Source organism: Haliotis asinina, chromosome 10 (genome assembly GCF_037392515.1).
Source record: "Haliotis asinina isolate JCU_RB_2024 chromosome 10, JCU_Hal_asi_v2, whole genome shotgun sequence".
Lineage (NCBI taxonomy): Eukaryota > Metazoa > Mollusca > Gastropoda > Lepetellida > Haliotidae > Haliotis > Haliotis asinina.
This window is the reverse complement of record NC_090289.1, coordinates 57,132,638-57,154,975: the sequence shown is the minus strand read 5'-3', so window position 1 is coordinate 57,154,975 and position 22,338 is coordinate 57,132,638. Positions and strand designations below refer to the sequence as shown.

General features: G+C 41.3%; 1 protein-coding gene across 1 annotated transcript; it reads left to right on the top strand.

Annotated features, from left to right (window-relative positions):
• Positions 1-15,489: 15,489 nt before the first annotated feature.
• Positions 15,490-21,929, top strand: LOC137298897 (uncharacterized). The gene is made up of 4 exons (XM_067831260.1): positions 15,490-15,593; positions 20,124-20,243; positions 21,144-21,245; positions 21,690-21,929. Exons 1-4 carry the CDS (start codon positions 15,546-15,548, stop codon positions 21,813-21,815), a joined length of 396 nt encoding a protein of 131 aa, XP_067687361.1. The 5' UTR covers positions 15,490-15,545; the 3' UTR covers positions 21,816-21,929.
• Positions 21,930-22,338: the final 409 nt, after the last annotated feature.

The window sequence follows — 22,338 nt, the reverse complement described above, 5'->3', positions numbered from 1 at the left end:
AGGATAATATGTCCTATAGCATTTACTCTTCAGTAAAACCCCTCAACAGCTGTACATACAGTTCAACATATCGAACAATATTCTAACTGTTGAATAACTGACCGAAGCACCGTAAAATACGGTTTTACATCAAGTGTCAGTGGATCTTTGTTTGTGATAAGAATATGGTCACTATCCCATTGTCAGACAACCATTTGGGAGGGACGTCCCTTATCTGAGGCATCAATAATGGGTAGTAATTTTTGGGCCAACGTATATTTTGTAAGCTGCACGCGTGTTTGTGATTTTCCCGATTCTTGACAAGCACATAACCGTATGATCGAACAGAGAATTCAATAGTTTCAATAATATGAATGGTTCGTCTTGTATTTTCTTCAAACACGTATGTGGCTGAATATTTCAAAGACATTTTATGACACGCAAATAAAACCCTCTTTGTATTCTTCGTAGTCAAAACCCAAAACTTTCTATAGTTTTAGATTCTGCGCTTTGTGTGATTGATATGCGTGTACTGACAAATGGTTGCAAAATGCAACTGAATTCATTTCGATATCTATTATAACGCAAGATCATACATTGAAGACTGATCTTGAGCACACCGCATCTGTTTCAAACTTCATGACACCAGTCCATCCACGCGAGGGGTGGTGGGGGTAGCCTAGTGATTGAAGCGTTCCCTCATCACGCCGAAGCCCGGAGTTCGATTTCCCAAATGGGGACTTTTGTGAAACACATTTCTAGCTTTCTTCCTGACATTGCTTGAATATTACTAAACGCAGCGTAAAAATCAAAGAATGGCACTCTTCGCAACACATAAACTCGTTACAGTGATGGTTTATATAAATTTCAGGCGTCAAAACTGTTTATTTTCACATTGTGGGTTAATGTTAAATGGCATATCCATAGTATATGTCTTTGTTTGTTTCAGTTACTTTTGCCTGGAACCGTTTTGCCATTTATGATTAAGCTTATTAACATGATGGTTCTTTTTCTTTTGTTGAAACAATATCCAGTTCCTCCTGTGTTAGAGTAATACAACAATTAAATATAACGTCATGCTAACAACTGTACGCATTGAGAGTGCGAGAAATACTCGTTAAAACAACAGTGTACTATGACATAAGTTACATGGATGTAAACAACACATCATAACCTTCAGAAGAGGTAGAATGGGGGAATGCCGAACTATCTTGCAGGGCATGGTCGAGAAATTTCATTTTGTGAGCCCACATATCGATCATCAGGGACAACTATATCTAGAAATTTCGGACAAATTTAGAATGTCTAGAATTTAGATTCAGAAGGATGGCCTCAGAGCGCCCAATATAATTTTGTATGGGTTCTGTGTCTCCCTTTAAGACAAGTCCAATCTCCATTTTTGCTGGTTCGTACTTTTCGTTTGATTTGGCTGTGTAATGTTTTGTCTCTGTTCGGTAACTTGAGTATGTTCGGACTTCGTCGGTGTTGGTCTAAAGGGGTCATATAAACTCTTTAAAAAAAGGTGCTTTTGAGAATATCGAACTCATATACCTGCGGCAAAAAACAAAAATACAAATATACCGTTTCATTCCAGAGAGCCATCTTTGTGAAATTGTAAACAGCTTTGGTGCAAATATTAACTTTTCCCCCTGTTTCAGAAGGGGAGAAATATTCGCGGTACCGATCACTGTGGAAAAGGAAACCTTGTGTTTAATTTTGCTAATGTTGCGTTTTTCTCTGGAAAAGATGAAATTCTTATGCCATGACTGAATGCCGCCAACTGGAACATCGAAATAGGCCGCCTTGGAGCTTCCGCCCGGGTGACCGCTTGCGGTAGTGTCATAGAGACCGGAACTTGAAACATAGAAATTGAAAGTGAGTTTGGTCCAGTGATGCATCACGATTTCTTCTTCGCCGGAGAGATGGAAAACAGCGATATTGACCCTAATTGCATTCGACAGGTCGTCAGATCCGATGAAGACAGTGTCATGGTGTGTCCTGCTGTATCAACCACACAACGATCTGGCTTAGTGGTAGTTCAGGAGAATTTGACAGCAAATAGGTAGTCCTTGCACGTCACATGCTACCGATTATTTATCGACAGTGGGCGCTGTCCGAGCATTGTTGTTGTTCAACGTCACAACACACCCAGACACTTCCATAATTTGCCATCGTATTACAAGAAGAGCGTGGGAGAATTCCGCGAGTGCAACTTCGACGACGTATCCACTCTCTGCCGAGACAGTGAGGAGCAGTAACTGGTGCCAATGGTGGCCATACAAAGTACTGACGCCATCTTGTGGACTCAAACAAACAGAAACACAACAAAAAAGGCTGCTGTTTGTCTCTTTTGAATACATGAATAATTGCTCTTCAACTAAAGCAGTAAGTTCGTCTAAAATGGTTTATGTGTTTCTATTTTTTGTTTGTTTGTTTGAAGAGAGTACCTTTACTCCTCCGTGCCACATACCACAGCAATCTACGGAAATGGATTCATCATCAAATCCTTCCCCTCACAGCATAGCCGATGAAGCAACTCTAACCCGCTGAACAGGTCACCCAAAAATGTTCCTGTACCACAGAAGACTCTGCACAAACATGTCTGCCAGGGTCGACGTGCAAGTAGCTGTTTCACAGTCGAACAGCACTATAAGCAGAGCTTGCAATACTTTTACTTACCAGCTGGCAGTTGAACAGCAGTATAAACAGTGATTGCAACACTTACCTACCAGCTGGCCATCAGGATTTGCTGCCACCTGCAAGTCCTGAATGAAATCTTTAGGTCCAATATTGTTTGGGTTTTTTTAATTATGTTTGTTATTTGGTGCTTTGAATCCTATGCAAAATACCAGGAAGTGAAACTGTAAGTTTCTTTTGAAAGGCATTTTAGAAGTTGTACTTATCTCTTGTACAAACTCATCCAACATATTGTGTTAAATCACAATTACTCTGTACATCCACCTGCTCTGCTCAGATCACTCACCAGCAGTCCAATGTACATCAGTCTCGTCAGTTGTATATATGTTACAGTCAATCTGTGAAATTAGGCATTTCGCGTAATGATTCGTTGTGGTTAGGCATTTCGTGTAACGACTAAATTTTTCAGACATTACGTGAAATGACTAACAACAACACTCAATTCAATTACAGACCATACATGTTACATTGCAATCTTTTCGCACTTACAATTCAAATCGTGAAGCTGGATAAAGCATTTACAACTCAAATCTGGAGAAACTGTAGGCTTTGTCATCATGCGTACTTTATATCAAAACTATTATGACAGCGGCTTGAACACTCGACTTTATTTTTGAAGCACTTGCAGCGGTTGGTTTGACATATTTCATGTCCCGAGCAATTACAGCGAACGTTTGTGCCATATTCCGCTCGGAGTCAATGTTGACGTGTCGCTGATCAAGGCCCCCCATCACGGTATCCTGCTGGACACTCTCAGGTTCTCCTTCTAATTGCTCTTCGATAGCTTCTGTCGTTTCTCCCTTACCCTCAGGCTGGTTCGGACTTTGCTCGCTGGACTTGCAACGACTCACGTCTGTGTCTGGTAGAGTACCTTCAGGTTGCAGCCCTTGATCTTGGAGGTCTGGTGTTGCTGCTGTTTGGTGGCCATCGTCATCGCATGACGATTGTGCTGAAATCGAAGTCTGAGGTATGTTCAGAGCAAGTAGTTCCTCTTCGCTTTGCAGCTACGTACATACTCTCAACGTAACAACTCTATGTATCACTTGCTTGATAACGGTGTTAGTACCTGCACCGAAACGTCGCACCCATTGCAATAAAGAAGTTGACTATCCTTAGAACCTGGTTTTCCTTAACCTGTAAGTTACCGTAACATGATGGATCATGAGTGATTCCCGAAGGTTAATAAGGAAAAGGGGAACCATTCCAGTTCACAAATAACTGACTTTATTGAGAGCCAAAAGGGCCTGCACATATTTGTAACTGCGCCCCGATTCAAAGGCAACCGGCGCTGGGTCCCCGGGCCGACAGTAATTTCGAACCAGAAGCATTATAGTCAGGAATAACATATGCAGTCCCGCCGAGTCCATCACATCACTACTAACATTCCTGTCCCCATATGCCTGTTATGCTTGGTATTTAAGGCTTCTCGTTTGTTTATTAACGTCGCTTATTGCGTCAGTGACTGCTTGTCTTATAGAATATCTAATTGTATCAAACGTTTCGGTTTAGACCACGCTTGTTTTTAAGCAGATATGTCTGCTTTTAAAGCTTTAAGTTAAAGTATAGACTTGTAGTACGAGGGGATGTCAATAAGTTTTGAGCCTTGAACATTTTCATACCCAGGTGTCACAGCCTATGGTACGACATTGAACCGTGGGGTGTAGCTGATGTGATATATAAGTTTTGGTATCCTACTCTCAGAAGTTCTTGAACTGCTCACATTGACAGAAAGAGACCCCCCTCACGGCAGTGAAAATGAATAAAATTGAGTATAGAGCAGTAATTAAGTTTTTAGTTCTTGAAAGAAACTCGGCGAAGAACATTGAAGAAAAGCTTTCAGCAGTTTATGGGAAGTCTTCCCCTTCAACGATGGCTCAATGAATTTAAGCATAGTAGAGAGAGTCTTGAAGATGACCCCCGTCCAGGTCGCCCAACAACAAGAACTAGTCAGTATAACATTGTGCACAGAGTGCTGGAAAATCGTCGAATCAAAATCGTTAGAGGAGAGGAGACCATGTGCATTTCACACGGATCCATCGAGACAATTCTTCATGAACATCTCGTCATGTCTAAGGTGTGCGCAAGATGGGTGCCAAGAATGCTTACAGATGAAACGAAGCAAACAAGGGTCACCATAAGCAACTCCATGCTAACCAGATAAAAAAAGAATCCAGAAGATTTTCACTTTAGGCTAGTAACCTGTGATGAAACCTGGATCCACCACTATGATCCTGAGAGCAAACAAGAATCCATGGAATGGAAACATGTCACTTCTCCCAGGACCAAAAAGTTCAAAGACTCCAGATCAGTGCAGAAGGTAATGACGACAGTCTTCTGGGATAGCAAGGGCGTCATCCACATAGATCACTTACCAAAAGGAAGAACAATGAATGGGGAATATTACGCTACCTTGTTGAGGCAAGTGCGACAGTCAGTCAAGGAGAAGCGCCGGGGCAAGATCAGACGTGGTATTCTTCTACATCAAGACAATGCTCCAGTACACACCTCTCGCGTTGCAGCCGCTGCTGTCCAGGAATGCGGGTACGAAATCTTGCTGCATCCCCCCTACTCTGAAGACCTGGCACCAAGTGATTACCACCTGTTCCCAAACCTCAAGAAACACTTGCGTGGTTGTAGATTTCAGGATGATAATGAGCTTATTGCTGCTACTGAGGCTTGGCGCCATCTACAGAGATGGCATCAGCGACTGGCAGAAAAGATGGAACAAGTGTCTTGACTCACAAGGGGACTATGTTGAAAAATAAATGTGGTTCATACCAATATTTTGTGTTTTTCTATGCAAGGCTCAAAACTTATTGACATCCCCTGGTAAGTCCAGTTGTGCTGTATGTATAATGTTTTGTGTGTTATATACCACGCTTTATGTTTCCAGGCTGCGGCTCTCAAGCTAATCAGCGACAACTCTATCCAGATCCCTATCGACCATTCTTGATCACCATCTTGCACTATTCCGCAAATCTTCCGCCAAAATCACCGTTCGGGCCAACGAAGTATGTTCCCATTGCCGTCATGTGTCTACCCTTCAAATTGTAAAGTGTGTTCAAGATGCCACTACCAACATTCCACTTACTATGGTCCATACGGGTACTGGTAGTGTGAATGTTAATGATGTGGCGCTATATGAAGGAAATGCCATGTGTAGAGAACTACAAAAACATTTTGTCCAATACATATTTTACATTTCAATACTTGATACGTTTAATTTCTGCAAGCAATAACAAACTAGGCACTTCAATCACTAATGCGCCCGTAGAGGTCTCCTTAGTTCGTCACCGGTTACACTTTTCTCGTAATCCTCTCCGGGTGATATGCCAAATAAACCGTTCCTCTTCCTTTTCATGTGATACTTTGTATTGATATAGGCAGTGGGGCTGCCTAATAGTTAAAGCGTTTGCTCGCACGGAGAAGACCGGGGTTCGATTCACCATATTGGTACAATGTTTGAAGCCCATTTCTCCGCTGTGATAAAACTGCTTTAACATTGCTAACACGACGTAAAACTAAACTCAATCACTCACTTTCTACTGATGGGTACACGCTTGAGAAGGCATGTCGATCATTCCCTTGCACAATAAGTGAACATTTTTTCACATGTTCAAGGAATGGTTGATTATTTTCTACAGATCTTTTGTCTGAATATACATGAAACTATACTATCGCCAAAAAGAAACATATAGGCGACGTGAATTACCTTTGTGTTCAAACAATCGTCAAAATATGTAAGAAGAGTGTTGATAACATGATTTAGTCAATTGCACAAATAAGAAAAACGATTTTTTAACATTGATTTTGATCAGATTTATACAAGGATCAGGAAGGCAGCAGAAATCACCTTTTAGTTGAAATTGTGCAGCAAAGAGCATTCTCTGCCTGGCAATATAAATCCAGGTTACTTTCAAAAATTGGCATTCGTTTTGCGACACACAAAATCGCCATTGACAGAATGCATGCTGGGGAATATCAGTCTTCTGTTGCCAGGCGTCTGAATATTAGTCTCAGTAAGAGATCATAGCTTGCAGCTCGTTGCAACCAAACAGGTATAACAAACCACCGTCCCCGTACATGCAGACCTCGAGCTACCACTGCAGCATAAGATCGGTACATCCGGGCACTACAGTTGCGTGATCGTACCGCCATGGGCGTGAGCACCGAAGCCAGGGTGTCTGGACTTCAGAGGATATACGGTCAGACTGTACGGAAGAGGTTGAAAGGGATTGGTCCAGGAAACCCGACGTCGGGGTCGTGCTACGTCGTCACCATTGCGCTAAACTTCTACCTAATCTAAAAGTATCCACTTGGTTATATAGACATTACTTTCTTCCAGACTGGTGTAAAATTGCACTAAAGTCTATTTGTGGACGAAATATACATGTTTGAAATTTTCGCATTTCGCATTTTCGCAACAGATTTCTCGTCTATGCGTTTCCTCTTCTAGTATAGTATGTACTCGAAAAGCATCAAAATACAGTGGCTGTATCAGTTTGCACACAAAATAATTACCTAATGCTTATGTGTTGTCACACACGTGCTCCGTACCAGTTTGTTATGATGATTTACACACATATATAAGCTAGGGGACTGTTCTGCAGGCGCAAAATGTTCCAGCAACAGCGAAGCCACATCATCACCACAGTTACCAGACACATGTCGCCTATGTCCACACCACACACGACGGAGAAGTATACGTAGACGCTGTGACTGAGAGCGGTGGATTCAGCACGGCTGTTTCCCTGTGTCTGTTATATCTGGTTGTATCAGCTTGAGGTGACAGTTATACCGAGCCACTGGGTGGGTACCACTGAGTTTGGCACTTCTATATTCGTGCACATTTCCCGTTCTTAAGGGGCATAACGGATCCAAACACATTTTCTTCCGATATACTGAAACAGAGTGGATTATCATTGTCTCACCAGAAATAATAATCAGAAAGTGTCCAGTCAGCTTAACAGAGGCGGTTTGATTGGTTGCAGCATGACCTGGTGGTAAATAACAGCTGACCAGTGCTTCGTTATGGCACTGACGGACACACAGAGAACCATGGACCACGACCCTGCTGAGACTTAATTTATTAAGGCTTGGTAAAACATATGACATCAAATATATACATATACCAATATCAACATCACTTTTAGCATTAACTGGTTCAGTGATTAGAGAGAATGTGATTAGAGATACAAGTACATGTGATTTGAATCGGGCAATACACCATGAACTATAGATTGAACACGTACATCGTGTTCGTGTATACTGAATATTGAGCCATGAAGGTTGCTTGTTGTTTACGACTGGTTGTTCTGTTTGCCGTGTTACACGAATATAGATGCACACTATCTGCCTATATATTGAAAGAACCATATGCCTGTTATGCTTGGTATTTAAGGCTTTCCGTTTGTTTATTAACGTCGCTTATTGCGTCAGTGACTGCTTGTCTTATAGAATATTTAACTGTATCAGATGTTTTGGTTTAGACCACGCGTGCTCTTAATCAGATATGTTTGCTTTTAAAGCTGTAAGTTAAAGTATAGTCCAGTTGTTGTGCTGCATGTATAATGTTTTGTGTGTTATATACCACGCTTTATGTTACAGGCTGCGGCTCTCAAGCTAATCAGCAACAACTCTGTCCAGATCCCTATCAACCATTCTTGATCACCATCTTGCACAATTCCGCAAATCTGCCGCCAAAATCACCGTTCGGGCCAACGAAGTATGTTCCCATTGCCGTCATGTGTCTACCCTTCAAATCGTAAAGTGTGTTTAAGATGCCCTGTGGTTGGAGGATAAGTATATACTGACTTCTTTCCACATTGTATTTTACCTATGAGTGGAGTAGGTGAGTTTAGTTTTATGTCACACAAAGCACTATTCTCGCCATATGGTGGGTGTGTATTTGTGGAATATACCATAGTCATCAGACGTACACTAAAGCAGGACAAAATGAGACTGGCACTATACAGTTATCCCGTTGAAATTAGATGCAATGCGATCTGATATTTGTGTCTGTTTGTGTACATATTGTTAAGAGAGTGTATTTTCTGTAAATTGTAATATTGATTAAGTGATAGTTATTACTGGGTCACAACGTTTAGTGTTTTGAGTAATTATGGGTCACATTTCGTATCTAAAGTTCAGTGCTTTTCGTACTTTTGGCAGCAGGCTTTAAGGTGGCGCGTTAGAGTTACCTCCCTTTGAACATGTGTTTTGGTTAGTTGTGCGCTTCTACGTGAATGGAGATGGTCGTATTTTGCTTGAACATTCAGGAATCGGTGACTGTGTATATAAAAGCTGGTTGTACTGACGACACGGACACACAGAGAGTACATAAATCTGAGTGCATAAATCTGCCTGCCTCCGTCAACGCTTGATCTACATAACCACTGTCTGACCGCTTGCTGTGTTTCATTCTTCACAACTGTTTCTTACTCTCAAACCAAGACTTTGGTGAGTCGACATCATATTTGTGACATATTACTTTAGATCTGACTCAGCTGCATTGTCCATGAAACCTCTATTGCGAATCATTGTATCTTGCGTTCTGTTTAATACAAAAATAGTTGAAATTTCACACATCTCATTGTTATATTTTGCTGATTCCCATGGAACTTCTTACACCTTTTGTCAGGGCAAAATATTCACCGTAACAATATCCTGCTCTACCCGTGGCGTAAAAATGTGTTATTGGCACTGGAACCATCCTCAAGCATTCCTGCAAACTGAAGCCACCATCACAATTATCTTTGCCCATTAGAACATATTACTATGAACAGTCTATGAATATGTCTCCCGCATTCACCGTAAATCATAAAAATTGGAGTAGCGGGTCCGACACATAAAAACATTTTGCATGCCTTAAGATGTAATCTCTCCAAGCAGTCGTGCCGTTGAAATCACCACACTTCCGATCCATATAGCAAAATGTGTTGTACCTGGGCATCAAATAGTTTGATAAATATATTTGGAGTAAACATTCCACATTCCTGTGAGATAGATGAAACTGAAATCATGGCTTTCTTTGCACGTGGAACCAAGTCATGGCCACAACATTCTAAATTCATCGTATGCGGAAAGATTATTCCCAGATATTTATCTTGATTGACAACAGCAACAGGCTTTAGGTGAAAAGAAATAAGCATTTCTCTTTGGATGCTACAGCGCCACCCCTTCTAAATATGACTATGTTAGTTTTGTCTAAATTAGCTGATAGTTTCCAGTTTGCAGAATAACGTTCAAGAATATTTAGCTGATTTTGCAAACCAGTAATAGTTTCGTATATCAAGATAACATCGTCTGCAAATAGAAGCATAAACAGTTCTATCATGCACAAATGCACACTATGTTTGCCATTTTGCATAACATCGTAATAAAATTCGTTAATGAAAAACACAAAACACTACTTGCATGTCAGCTATTACACTTCACTTCACTTCACATCTCAGAGAAAAGGACAGCACAGTATTATTGTGTCACATGTATAAAGTATTTATGTTCATCACATTGTTGAAAGATTTTGTGTAATGTACTAACACGTTCATTACAATGGAGTGTACGTTGGTACGACGTATTGAGACGTTTTTATTGTACCAAGGAGTTATCGTTCTTGGCGGTTTAAGTCATCACGTTAATGGCAATATAACCATTACCATATTATTTAATGTGCATCTGTTCGCAATGATTCAATATTAGATTTACCCCTTAATATGTTATTTTGCGAGAGTGTATTTTCCGTGATTTGAGTTGTTATTAATTGTTATTGTGGTAGTTGTAATTAGGCCACAATATTTAAGGTTTTAGTGTTAGTTATTATGGGTCACATTTCCAACTGAGAATTATTTAAGCGGCACGCCTGCAACGCAATACTTTGGAGTTATCTGCCCGTGGCTTTCTATTTGTTGACTTCCGGGAGACTACTGTTCTAGAGCATTCAATGTTAGTGGGGATGGTCGTATGTGCTTGAACTTTCAGGAAGTAACTGAATGTAAAATAATTATATAAATGCTAGTTGCCGTGTTGGACACGGACACGGACACTTACACATTCACTGGAGTATACATCATCATTCGTCAACGCTTGATATATGGCCGCTGCCAGACCGCTTGCTATGTTACATTCTGCATGATTGTTTCTCTCTCGCACTAAGTCTTTGGTGAGTTTGGTATGTATTTTGAGACCCATTGTCTTAGATTTTGTCTCATTTGTATTGTATTTGAAATCAGTATAATTTAATTGTGAAACTGACTTGTGACTTTGTATAACGTGCTCTTTTGCTTAATAATACAATATTTGAATGTTGTAGACCTATCTTTGTTCTGTTTTGCTGGTTCACGGGCTATTTCTTACACCTTTTGTCACGGCACATTTTTAACTGTAACAGTTAGAAATTATATGCGAGATGGAATGATTGTATATAATCATATATTTATATGTTTATTCCGAACTTGGTATTTATTCTCCAAAGATGTGTTTCAGAGTGTCTGTCAATAAAGATCCCACAACCTGTAATCAGTGTCTGGTCGTCAGTATAGCCATTCACATCCCGGTTACACATCTAACACACCACTACCAGCATATCCGTCCCATAGAACATACCACTACCACTATATTTTGTGATGCTTTACCCACATTTTGACTGGTAAACTCCAATGCATACGAAGGAATTTTTCAGTTAATAATTAATGCTGTAGTCTTGAAACCCAAAGTTACAACTTTGTTTCCCTGCGTTGTCTTTTCAGCCAGTTTTCGGTCATTATGTAATCCATTTCTGGATCCCATGTACAAGAGCTTTGCACGGCGTATGATACAGAAACTGTATTGTTTCGACTAATTTCACTTGGTATTTTCACAATTTAACATTTAACAAAAAAAGTGTACATTTTGTTCAGAGTCAGTAAAACACATTTTCTTTCAGTGTGAAGTAGTTAAGGATTTGTGGAATATCGTGCATAGTTTGATTTTTTATATATCTTGTGTTGTTGTGGATTTATATTTTGAAATGGTTAGGTTTCATAATTTTCCTTGTGTCAGCTGTAACTACAGCTATTCAGTCATATTATATCTTGTGTGTCCTGCAAAATATCCTATTTGGCAAGAGAGGTCAAAGGTAAAATTCTGGCATGGATCAACATCATCTACAAACATATTTGCTGAATTTGTTGAAAAATTGCGTCTCAGTATTTTATGTGATAAGTTGCGATTTCCAAATGATGTACTTAGGAAATATCGGATTGATGTGGGGTCTTTTGCAAAGAGTCTACCAACAATCAAATCAAGTTTGTTTTTGACAATTGGGTGGTGTTAAAAGGTAAAACTGTATAGTCGAGTGTAACAAGTTGTAAACAGTACATAATTTCACTTCTAGATACACTTTCATATGTTATTGTATATATTTCATGTAAATATGTGCATATATTTGTACATGTGTATTCTTCAAGGAAGACAGAACTTTATACGAAATAAAAACCACGAGTACTAGCATATCTGCCCCATAAAACACCACCACCAGCATCACTGCATCATAGAACACACCACCACCAGCATCACTGCATCATAGAACACACAGCCACCATCATATCTGCCCTACAGAACACACCACCACCAGCATCACTGCATCATAGAACACACAGCCACCATCATATCTGCCCTACAGAACACACCACCACCAGCATCACTGCATCATAGAACACACAGCCACCATCATATCTGCCCTACAGAACACACCACCACCAGCATCACTACATCATAGAACACACAGCCACCATGATATCTGCCCTACAGAACACACCACCACCAGCATCACTGCATCATAGAACACACAGCCACCATCATATCTGCCCTACAGAACACACCACCACCAGCATCACTGCATCATAGAACACACAGCCACCATCATATCTGCCCTACAGAACACACCACCACCAGCATCACTGCATCATAGAACACACAGCCACCATCATATCTGCCCTACAGAACACACCACCACCAGCATCACTACATCATAGAACACACAGCCACCATCATATCTGCCCTACAGAACACACCACCACCAGCATCACTGCATCATAGAACACACAGCCACCATCATATCTGCCCTACAGAACACACCACCACCAGCATCACTGCATCATAGAACACACAGCCACCATCATATCTGCCCTACAGAACACACCACCACCAGCATCACTGCATCATAGAACACACCACCACCAGCATCACTGCATCATAGAACACACCACCACCAGCATCACTGCATCATAGAACACACAGCCACCATCATATCTGCCCTACAGAACACACCACCACCAGCATCACTGCATCATAGAACACACAGCCACCATCATATCTGCCCTACAGAACACACCACCACCAGCATCACTGCATCATAGAACACACAGCCACCATCATATCTGCCCTACAGAACACACCACCACCAGCATCACTACATCATAGAACACACAGCCACCATCATATCTGCCCTACAGAACACACCACCACCAGCATCACTGCATCATAGAACACACAGCCACCATCATATCTGCCCTACAGAACACACCACCACCAGCATCACTGCATCATAGAACACACAGCCACCATGATATCTGCCCTACAGAACACACCACCACCAGCATCACTGCATCATAGAACACACAGCCACCATCATATCTGCCCTACAGAACACACCACCACCAGCATCACTACATCATAGAACACACAGCCACCATGATATCTGCCCTACAGAACACACCACCACCAGCATCACTGCATCATAGAACACACAGCCACCATCATATCTGCCCTACAGAACACACCACCACCAGCATCACTACATCATAGAACACACAGCCACCATCATATCTGCCCTACAGAACACACCACCACCAGCATCACTGCATCATAGAACACACAGCCACCATCATATCTGCCCTACAGAACACACCACCACCAGCATCACTACATCATAGAACACACAGCCACCATCATATCTGCCCTACAGAACACACCACCACCAGCATCACTACATCATAGAACACACAGCCACCATCATATCTGCCCTACAGAACACACCACCACCAGCATCACTACATCATAGAACACACAGCCACCATCATATCTGCCCTACAGAACACACCACCACCAGCATCACTGCATCATAGAACACACAGCCACCATGATATCTGCCCTACAGAACACACCACCACCAGCATCACTGCATCATAGAACACACAGCCACCATCATATCTGCCCTACAGAACACACCACCACCAGCATCACTGCATCATAGAACACACAGCCACCATCATATCTGCCCTACAGAACACACCACCACCAGCATCACTGCATCATAGAACACACAGCCACCATCATATCTGCCCTACAGAACACACCACCAACACAATATCTGCCCCATAGAACACACAGCCACCATCATATCTGCCCTACAGAACACACCACCAACACAATATCTGCCCCATAGAACACACAGCCACCATCATATCTGCCCTACAGAACACACCACCACCAGCATCACTGCATCATAGAACACACAGCCACCATCATATCTGCCCTACAGAACACACCACCACCAGCATCACTGCATCATAGAACACACAGCCACCATCATATCTGCCCTACAGAACACACCACCAACACAATATCTGCCCCATAGAACACACAGCCACCATCATATCTGCCCTACAGAACACACCACCAACACAATATCTGCCCCATAGAACACACAGCCACCATCATATCTGCCCTACAGAACACACCACCAACACAATATCTGCCCCATAGAACACACAGCCACCATCATATCTGCCCTACAGAACACACCACCAACACAATATCTGCCCCATAGAACACACAGCCACCATCATATCTGCCCTACAGAACACACCACCAACAAAATATCTGCCCCATAGAACACACAGCCACCATCATATCTGCCCTACAGAACACACCACCAACACAATATCTGCCCCATAGAACACACAGCCACCATCATATCTGCCCTACAGAACACACCACCAACAAAATATCTGCCCCATAGAACACACAGCCACCATCATATCTGCCCTACAGAACACACCACCAACACAATATGTGCCCCATAGAACACACAGCCACCATCATATCTGCCCTACAGAACACACCACCAACACAATATGTGCCCCATAGAACACACAGCCACCATCATATCTGCCCTACAGAACACACCACCAACAAAATATCTACCCCATAAAACACAACACTACCAGCATATCTGCTCCATAGAACATGCCACTGTCAGCATATCTGTCCGACAGAAACACCACTACCAACACATCCGCCCCATAGAACATGCCACTACCAGTATATCTGCTCAATAGAACACACCATCACCAGCATTCCATTGCCAGCATAAGTGCCCCATAGGACACGCCAATACCAGTATATCTGCCCCATAGAACGCACCCCTACCAGCAATCCCTACCCAACAGCACAGACCACTACCAGCATAAATGTCCTATAGGACACGCCAATACCAGCATGTCTGCCCCATAGAACACACCCCTACCAGCATATCTGTTTCATAGAACACACCACCGCCACCATTCCCTGCCCCATAGAAAACACCACTTGTTCTTTTGCAGAGAGCAAGCATTTTGTAACATGAAATATCTCTAAATTACATAATTCACATTCCATTGCTTGAAATAGCTACAGTTCGTGTTTCTCTTCTTATCACTGAGAAAAAAACATGTTACCATATCCATATGTTACACTCCTTTTTGTGTGTCATCTTTATCTGTGGTTTAACGCACCTCAGAAATTTGTCATTTTAATTCTGCTCAAGTAGCTGAACAGGCGTTGCTAAGATGAACTGTCTTGTCATTGTTTCCCTGGTGGTACTGAGTTCAGTGCAGGTAAGACAGGACCAATGATCTGAACATGTCTATCATAAGATGCCTTGTATCATAACATGCCTTACACAGTAATAAGTGAACTCAATTTGCCAGTGTTTACAAAAGTGTACATTTTAATGCTTCGTCAATCATAAAAACACGAAAAAAAGAACAGTGTCTAAATCACCAGTGTTTAATTTTGGACAGAAGAATATCTTGCAGACTGAATATGAAATGTATATCTCGAAATTGAGTATCATTATAGGCGGCTTAATTCTCGCCAGACACGAAAGAAGGGAGTATTTAGTACTACTAAGCAATATTACTGTGACCATGTTCTATCGAGGCCCATGGCAACGACCCTCGTCTGTTGTATTATTGTTGTTCTTTGAAATTGAGATGCAGGATCAAATGTATGCAAATATAACAGACAAGACCTTTCTGTATCTATGAGCAATCGCTGTCGAACGTACAGAGGATTGTACAATTTCGAGAACGATGACGACTCAAAATCACATCACGATAAAGTGAACATATCCTGCACTACCTCTGCTACCTGTGACAGCACGTCAAGGTGAACATATCCTGCCCTACCTGTAACACATGTCAGGTCACCACGAGGTGAACCTATCCTGCCTTACCTGTAATGCAAGTCATATCACGACACAGAAAACCTATCCTGCCCTATCTGTGACGCCTATCATGTCACTACAAGGTAAACATATCCTGCCCTACCTCTGACACCTGTCACATCGTAAAGTGAAACTATCTCGTCCTAAACATTTACATGCTGTCTGGTGACAGTCACAACCATATGGTTCTACAAAACAAGGGGGACATTGTACAATTTCGAGAACGAAGACAACTCCTTTTCCTGATGAGATCTCGTATATTGCCCGGTACGTTTTACATATTATATCACCGATGTAACGTCATCATTTAGAAGCATGGTTGATTCCAAGGTACGATCATCACACACATATCTTGCGATGACTTGAGATGTAACGTCAGAAGAGAGACAATAGTGCCCCTAACTCCCTATAGACCTTTTCAGGTTTTTCTAAGACGAAGAGTAGCATACCACTCCCCCTTACTGAATCTACAAACACCATGGATAACAGCTGAAAAATGCTAAATAACGTGTAACACTGCCCCATCACCCCAATCCCATTGTGATAATAACCTTGAAGATACAAAATTCAAATCTCACGATTGCTGCCTCAACCACATGTTACCAAACACCTTAGTGAGAAGGGTTGGCACAGCTGAGCTATTTTCACATAACATATACATCGTAGTAATCAGTCATTCCAAGAAATCTCATATGTTCCGTCTTGGTTTGTAAACCTAGAAAACTAGGAAGTTTTGAATACAATTATACTATCGTTTATATCGGTTGTAACTGACCTTGGTCTGTGCATTGACCAACTCATCCACCGTACATATTTTGAACAAATGGACACTATGCTAAACTGAGAGTCAGCTCGGCCTCAGAGAGTCTCCTGAACAATGTACGGATCCTCCTCTGTTGTTCCACTTATTTAATGCAATAAATGACGGTACAAAGAGTGTAGCTGTCAGTTAGACTTCCAAGGATGCCAAAGTGACACACTTTGGAATTTATAAGATTTGTCTGGAGTTAGAGAAGCAAAAAGCACTTGACAAACTCAGCCAATACTTCTTCATTAACTCAAATATGCTGACGTACTTAGCGCAATTCTTGGTACTGGGAAAGAGTCAATTTAGAATGATGTCATGCCGATACAACATCTGTAGCTTGTAATAATACAACACCAGCTGAACGTCGATGAATTTGACTTCATTTTGACGTCATTGTCAAGCATATATTGAAATTGTTTTCAAGTCTTGAAGCTTGATTAGATTCTTCCGGTAGGGATGGTGTTTCATTGGCACAGCGCAACTTGCAACACAGTAACACGCGTTAAAATGTACTGTCAGGCTCATCCGTAAACGAGTGAAGTAGGTTTTTCGCGACAAAGGACCAAGTTTAACAGCTATGTTGGCTAGAATTTCTGTATTCCATAGATAACAGTTACACGCAGGAAAATCATCAAACTTCACATTTCTCAAGTCGCATCTCTCGTTTAAAACAATATGATACATTATTAAAAGGACCAGCATGGCAGGACCATGAGTAGGTACATTGTCATTTCGTTAATGATACTGACTGATAGTACAAAGTTATGTGTATTTTTTTTACGAAGGCCTGTTGTGAGTACAAAATTGTCAACGTCAGTGACTCTCTTATCAATAACAAAGCTGGGGTCTTGGGCTGTGTGAACTGTCATAGGGAACAAAACAATAAAGAATTTCCCTAAAGCCTTGATAAGGACGCATCGGGAAGGAATAGCCTCAGGACACTCATGATACTGGTCTCCCAAACAAGCACGGCAGGTTTTGCATGCTTCCCATACATCATGGTGAAAATTAGGCAAACGAAATGGGCCAAAATGTCTTCACAGGTTTTGTTCACACGCAAATGGACAGCTAACGGAATTTCATGGACCAAGTTCAAGACATGTTTTCAGATCCGGGAGGACTAGTTAATGAGAAACCATGCAATCGGTATCAGTGCACTGTTAGCCAGAAGTTTCAGCTTTGTATCTTCTCATACGTTGTTCCCCAAGGATGTTCCCTAGTTGCTCAACAGTCATTTATCATAAATTTGAGTAATCTAGATGAATTACATAGACAGGTCAAGAGACGTATACGTGAATGTGCGAGTAAAATCGTAAATGCAATCGTTCTAAACTGCGATTTGCCGCACGAGTAACAACACCAGATTCCTGAATGTCAACATTTCAACACTCGCCTGCCACACAACAGGATCATCTGAACAATTTCCAGAACTAAAGATCTACAATCCAATCCACGACGTTCATGGGAGAGTTAACCAACCCTTATGCCTAGTCAGTCTTCTACAAAAATGTTGGACCATAGAAACCTAACAATATAACTCCCAAATGGAGGAACAATACAATCCAGAATGCCAGTTTGAAAAGAGCTAGTAACATTCAAATCGGTAATAGTTTAACATTGCAATTGTCAGCTTTAACTGACAAAACCTTTACTACCGAAACGTGAGTCCACAAAAGTATTCACGAAATCATTAAATGACATGCTCTCTATCTATCAGTAATATCTACATGTAGGTTCCCACGAAAATGCTAACGTATTGTTGGAAAGTAACGAAAATCCAGACGTATTTTTAGGACTAAGGATCGAAATTCGAGTTGTTTCATTTGACCCCGAAATTCTCTCTCTCTCTCTTTCGAAATGTCATGAACATCAGCTTCCCATCTCAAATTTTGCTTTTCGTCATCAGCGTCAGTTTAACTGCGCAATCCATGTTTTCTGCCTCAGTTTCTAACTTCCTTAAAGACAGTGGATTCTCCAATTAAAGCCAAAGCTACATGATCCCGTTTTTTTCCTCAACTAGGAATATGATGAACGCATACTTGACATCGGCTTAATCACAACTTAATAGCTAACGAGGAATTCGTCCGTACAAAGCACTTGCCCAACACAGGGATTATTATATGTATGGTGGTTGTGGCATTTGAACGCTTGCTTGATGTTGTTTAGATAACATTAATAATCATTTTTTTAAAAATGTACAGGTTTGTAAGTAGACACACATACACATAGGTGAGGAATCCGTTACGTAACGCAGTGTTAACCATACGTCTAACACCTCTGTTGTGACGTCCACGTGCCACATGCAAGCCCACTGGCTTGAAATCTCTGCTACAGTCTGCTATCAGTAGCACTCTGACTCGTGTTAAACACCGGACAGCAAACTGCCACTGACTTTGACCAGATTCAAAAAGACCTATAGTCTGACCGTTTTCAGCAAGTGTCAAAAATCTCTCGTTTCAAGCTGCAGTTTCAAATAGGTACATGAACAATGAACGCCAATGAAAAACCATTAAAGCATGTGTATTGTCCTCCGGTTTCCATGGATAGTGCGACTTGCGCGTGCAGATCATTGACATTAAGTGACAGGTGGATTTCTGCATTGACAGTTCGAATACAAAATGCCCCATTAGTAACAGAATGTATTGGACGTTAGCGAACGTAACAAAAACCGTAATGTATCCTATGCCTTTACTGAGCATATTACGAACGCTTCAATATCTTCGTTACTCTTTACGGTAGTTGCGTTCACGAAATTGCCTGACGGTATCCTTTACGGTATGTGTACACACATTTCGATTACATCATTAAATCTTGTGTCAGGAACTTCCGAAGCTTGTTGTGTCTAACAGAACTAATTTCAATGACATTTAAACGGCCTGCTATGCTTTCCGTAATTTTAAGACAGGTTATGAAACATTCAGTGGTACATATTTAAATCAAAAACGAAGCTTTGGCCACTTTTAAGAAATAGCATTACCAATAGCTTGACCCTCCATAAATGACTCAGTGTATATTTTCTGTTATGAATACGCTGGGACAAACACTGAACTGGAGGCAGGTTCGACACATCACATCACACTTCAGCACAGTATTGGGTACTTTTGTTTACAGGCGCAGGATGTCGCAACAACAGCGAAGGTGCATCATCACCACAGTCACGCTGCACATGCCCACACCACACACGAGGCCAGGGAGACGGAGAGCTACTCCTTCGTCTACGATGGGAGAAGTGTACGTATAGACAGTGTATACGTTCCCTCACGTAAAACACTCATTGTATGTTGTGTATATATACATGATGACATCGAAGAATGATGCCTCCAATAACTTGGAGGAACCGAGTGGAGTCCTTTTGGAAATGAAGCAAATTGCTGAGAAGTATGTGCAGAACCATGCATGCGTTTTGGTGTCCAGTTTCCTTGAGAACAAGCACATTTTCATTGAGTATTATCATTTATTGGCCTTACAATAATCTTTTCAACATTTGTTTCACAATACATCAGGTTAAGGATAAACAGTACCTTTTATCACTATGGAACATTTTGTAACATCTAATTTGAAACAGTTGCCTGAAGTAAGTGGCCATATTTACATAAGTAAGTCTAAACCTTTGACGGGAAGTACCCAAAACCGTCAGGCACACCCACTGTAATAGTGACATCATTCACCTGTGCATATGATAATGTAATAAATGTATGGTGATTACACAGTTTATAAAGTGGTCAATGTAACACATGTCAATATTGGGATTACACTGTTATAGTAGAGTACAAATTCTAGTACTGTTTTTATTGTGTCCCATCCGGGATTCGAACCCACAGCCTCAGTTAGGTACCTAATCGACAGCACACAAAGTCAGCGAGACTTCTACAACAATGTACGTCGGACAACTGGTAGTCTAGACTCCGTACTTCAATGTAGTGTTAGATGTATAATAACATTATATAATATAGTTTAGAGTGTCAAGGTTCCCAGCCCTATCTTATTATTTATTATGCAGTGTTTGCAGATCTCAACTTTATTGAATGCATCAATGAACTGTGCATGAAGCTACATATATGTCAACATGTTGTGTGTTTGCGAGAAGACACTGTTTACCATGGTGAAGTAGGGTACTGTGTTTGTTTGCAGCATGACATGGTGGTGAAGTCAGCAAGCATCTGCTACATCATGCCTCTGACAGACACACAGAGAACCATGGTCCACGACCCTGCTCAGATCAAGAAAGTAGAGGTAACATTGTCCTAGTTACTACAATATGTACATGATTCACTGAAGTCTGTAAACACGTGAACTCCAATGATCAATATTTGTCGTGAGAGGACGTGGCACTCAGCCTTGTGTTCTGTAAACCACATGGTATGTAGTCTGTACATGAAGGTAATGGAACCTCATGACAACCATGCTTCCAGTTTACCTCTCACTGTTGAGTGTAACGTTACACAGTATCCCGCTGAGAATAGGGGTGTCTGTTCGTAAAGGTCATATGCTGTGTTAGGAATTGCTGTCGTGTTATTGTACGCGTGCTGCTAAAAGTTCTGTAAATCCCAACTCCCTCAGTCACTGTTATAGGCTGCACCTCTCAGGTGATCATCAACAGATGGTAAATGTTCCTCCATGTACCCCCAGACGTCTTAAACTGTGTTTGGACCTTTCATCTGCTCTTTTGTGTTACAGGCTAAAGCTCTCAGGTTGATCACCGACAACTCTGTGCAGAGTAATATTGACCAGTCTATTCTTGACCACCATCTGGCACACTTTTGTAGGGGCTCCTCTAAGATCATCATGCTGGCTAACAATTAAACACTGTTCCAGTCGTCATATCTCGCCTATTGTGGCCATGTAATAAGGTCATTAGGATGCTACAGTGTCTGTACAATGAAATAAACTAACTGTCTGACACACAGGTGTTTCAAATGTGTTTTTGTGTCTTTGAATTGTACAATAATCGTTATCTGAGAAAAGATAATACCACATCATTATTCCATATGGGTCCACAGTGTTTTTCATATTGCATATTATTGTGCCAAGGGAGTGTGAAGGGATGATCAAAATGTAAAGGATGGTCAGAGTGTTCTAAGGCAGTAAATGTACATGATTTGTACTATATTTCGATCTCATTTTTGGCAGTTCAATTTGTCGTTGGCCCAGGATCTCGAGCCGAGAGGACACTTCCTTCCGCACTCGCTTTACAAAATTGTACTCAAATAGTGGATGCCGTACAGCCTCTAGTGACTGTTTACGGAAGGTGCATAAAGTTGACTCTTTAATTCAAATGTTGTGTAAGTAAGTGTTAGCTGTTAAGATATTCTGAGTAATCTAAAAT

Excerpts from the sequence above, each read along its gene's own strand:
- LOC137298897 (XM_067831260.1), top strand. The coding sequence starts at position 15,546 with ATGAACTGTCTTGTCATTGTTTCCCTGGTGGTACTGAGTTCAGTGCAG. Across the intron at positions 15,594-20,123 it reads TGGTACTGAGTTCAGTGCAG|GCGCAGGATGTCGCAACAAC; the intron begins GTAAGACAGGAC and ends TTTTGTTTACAG. Across the intron at positions 21,246-21,689 it reads CTCAGATCAAGAAAGTAGAG|GCTAAAGCTCTCAGGTTGAT; the intron begins GTAACATTGTCC and ends TTTGTGTTACAG.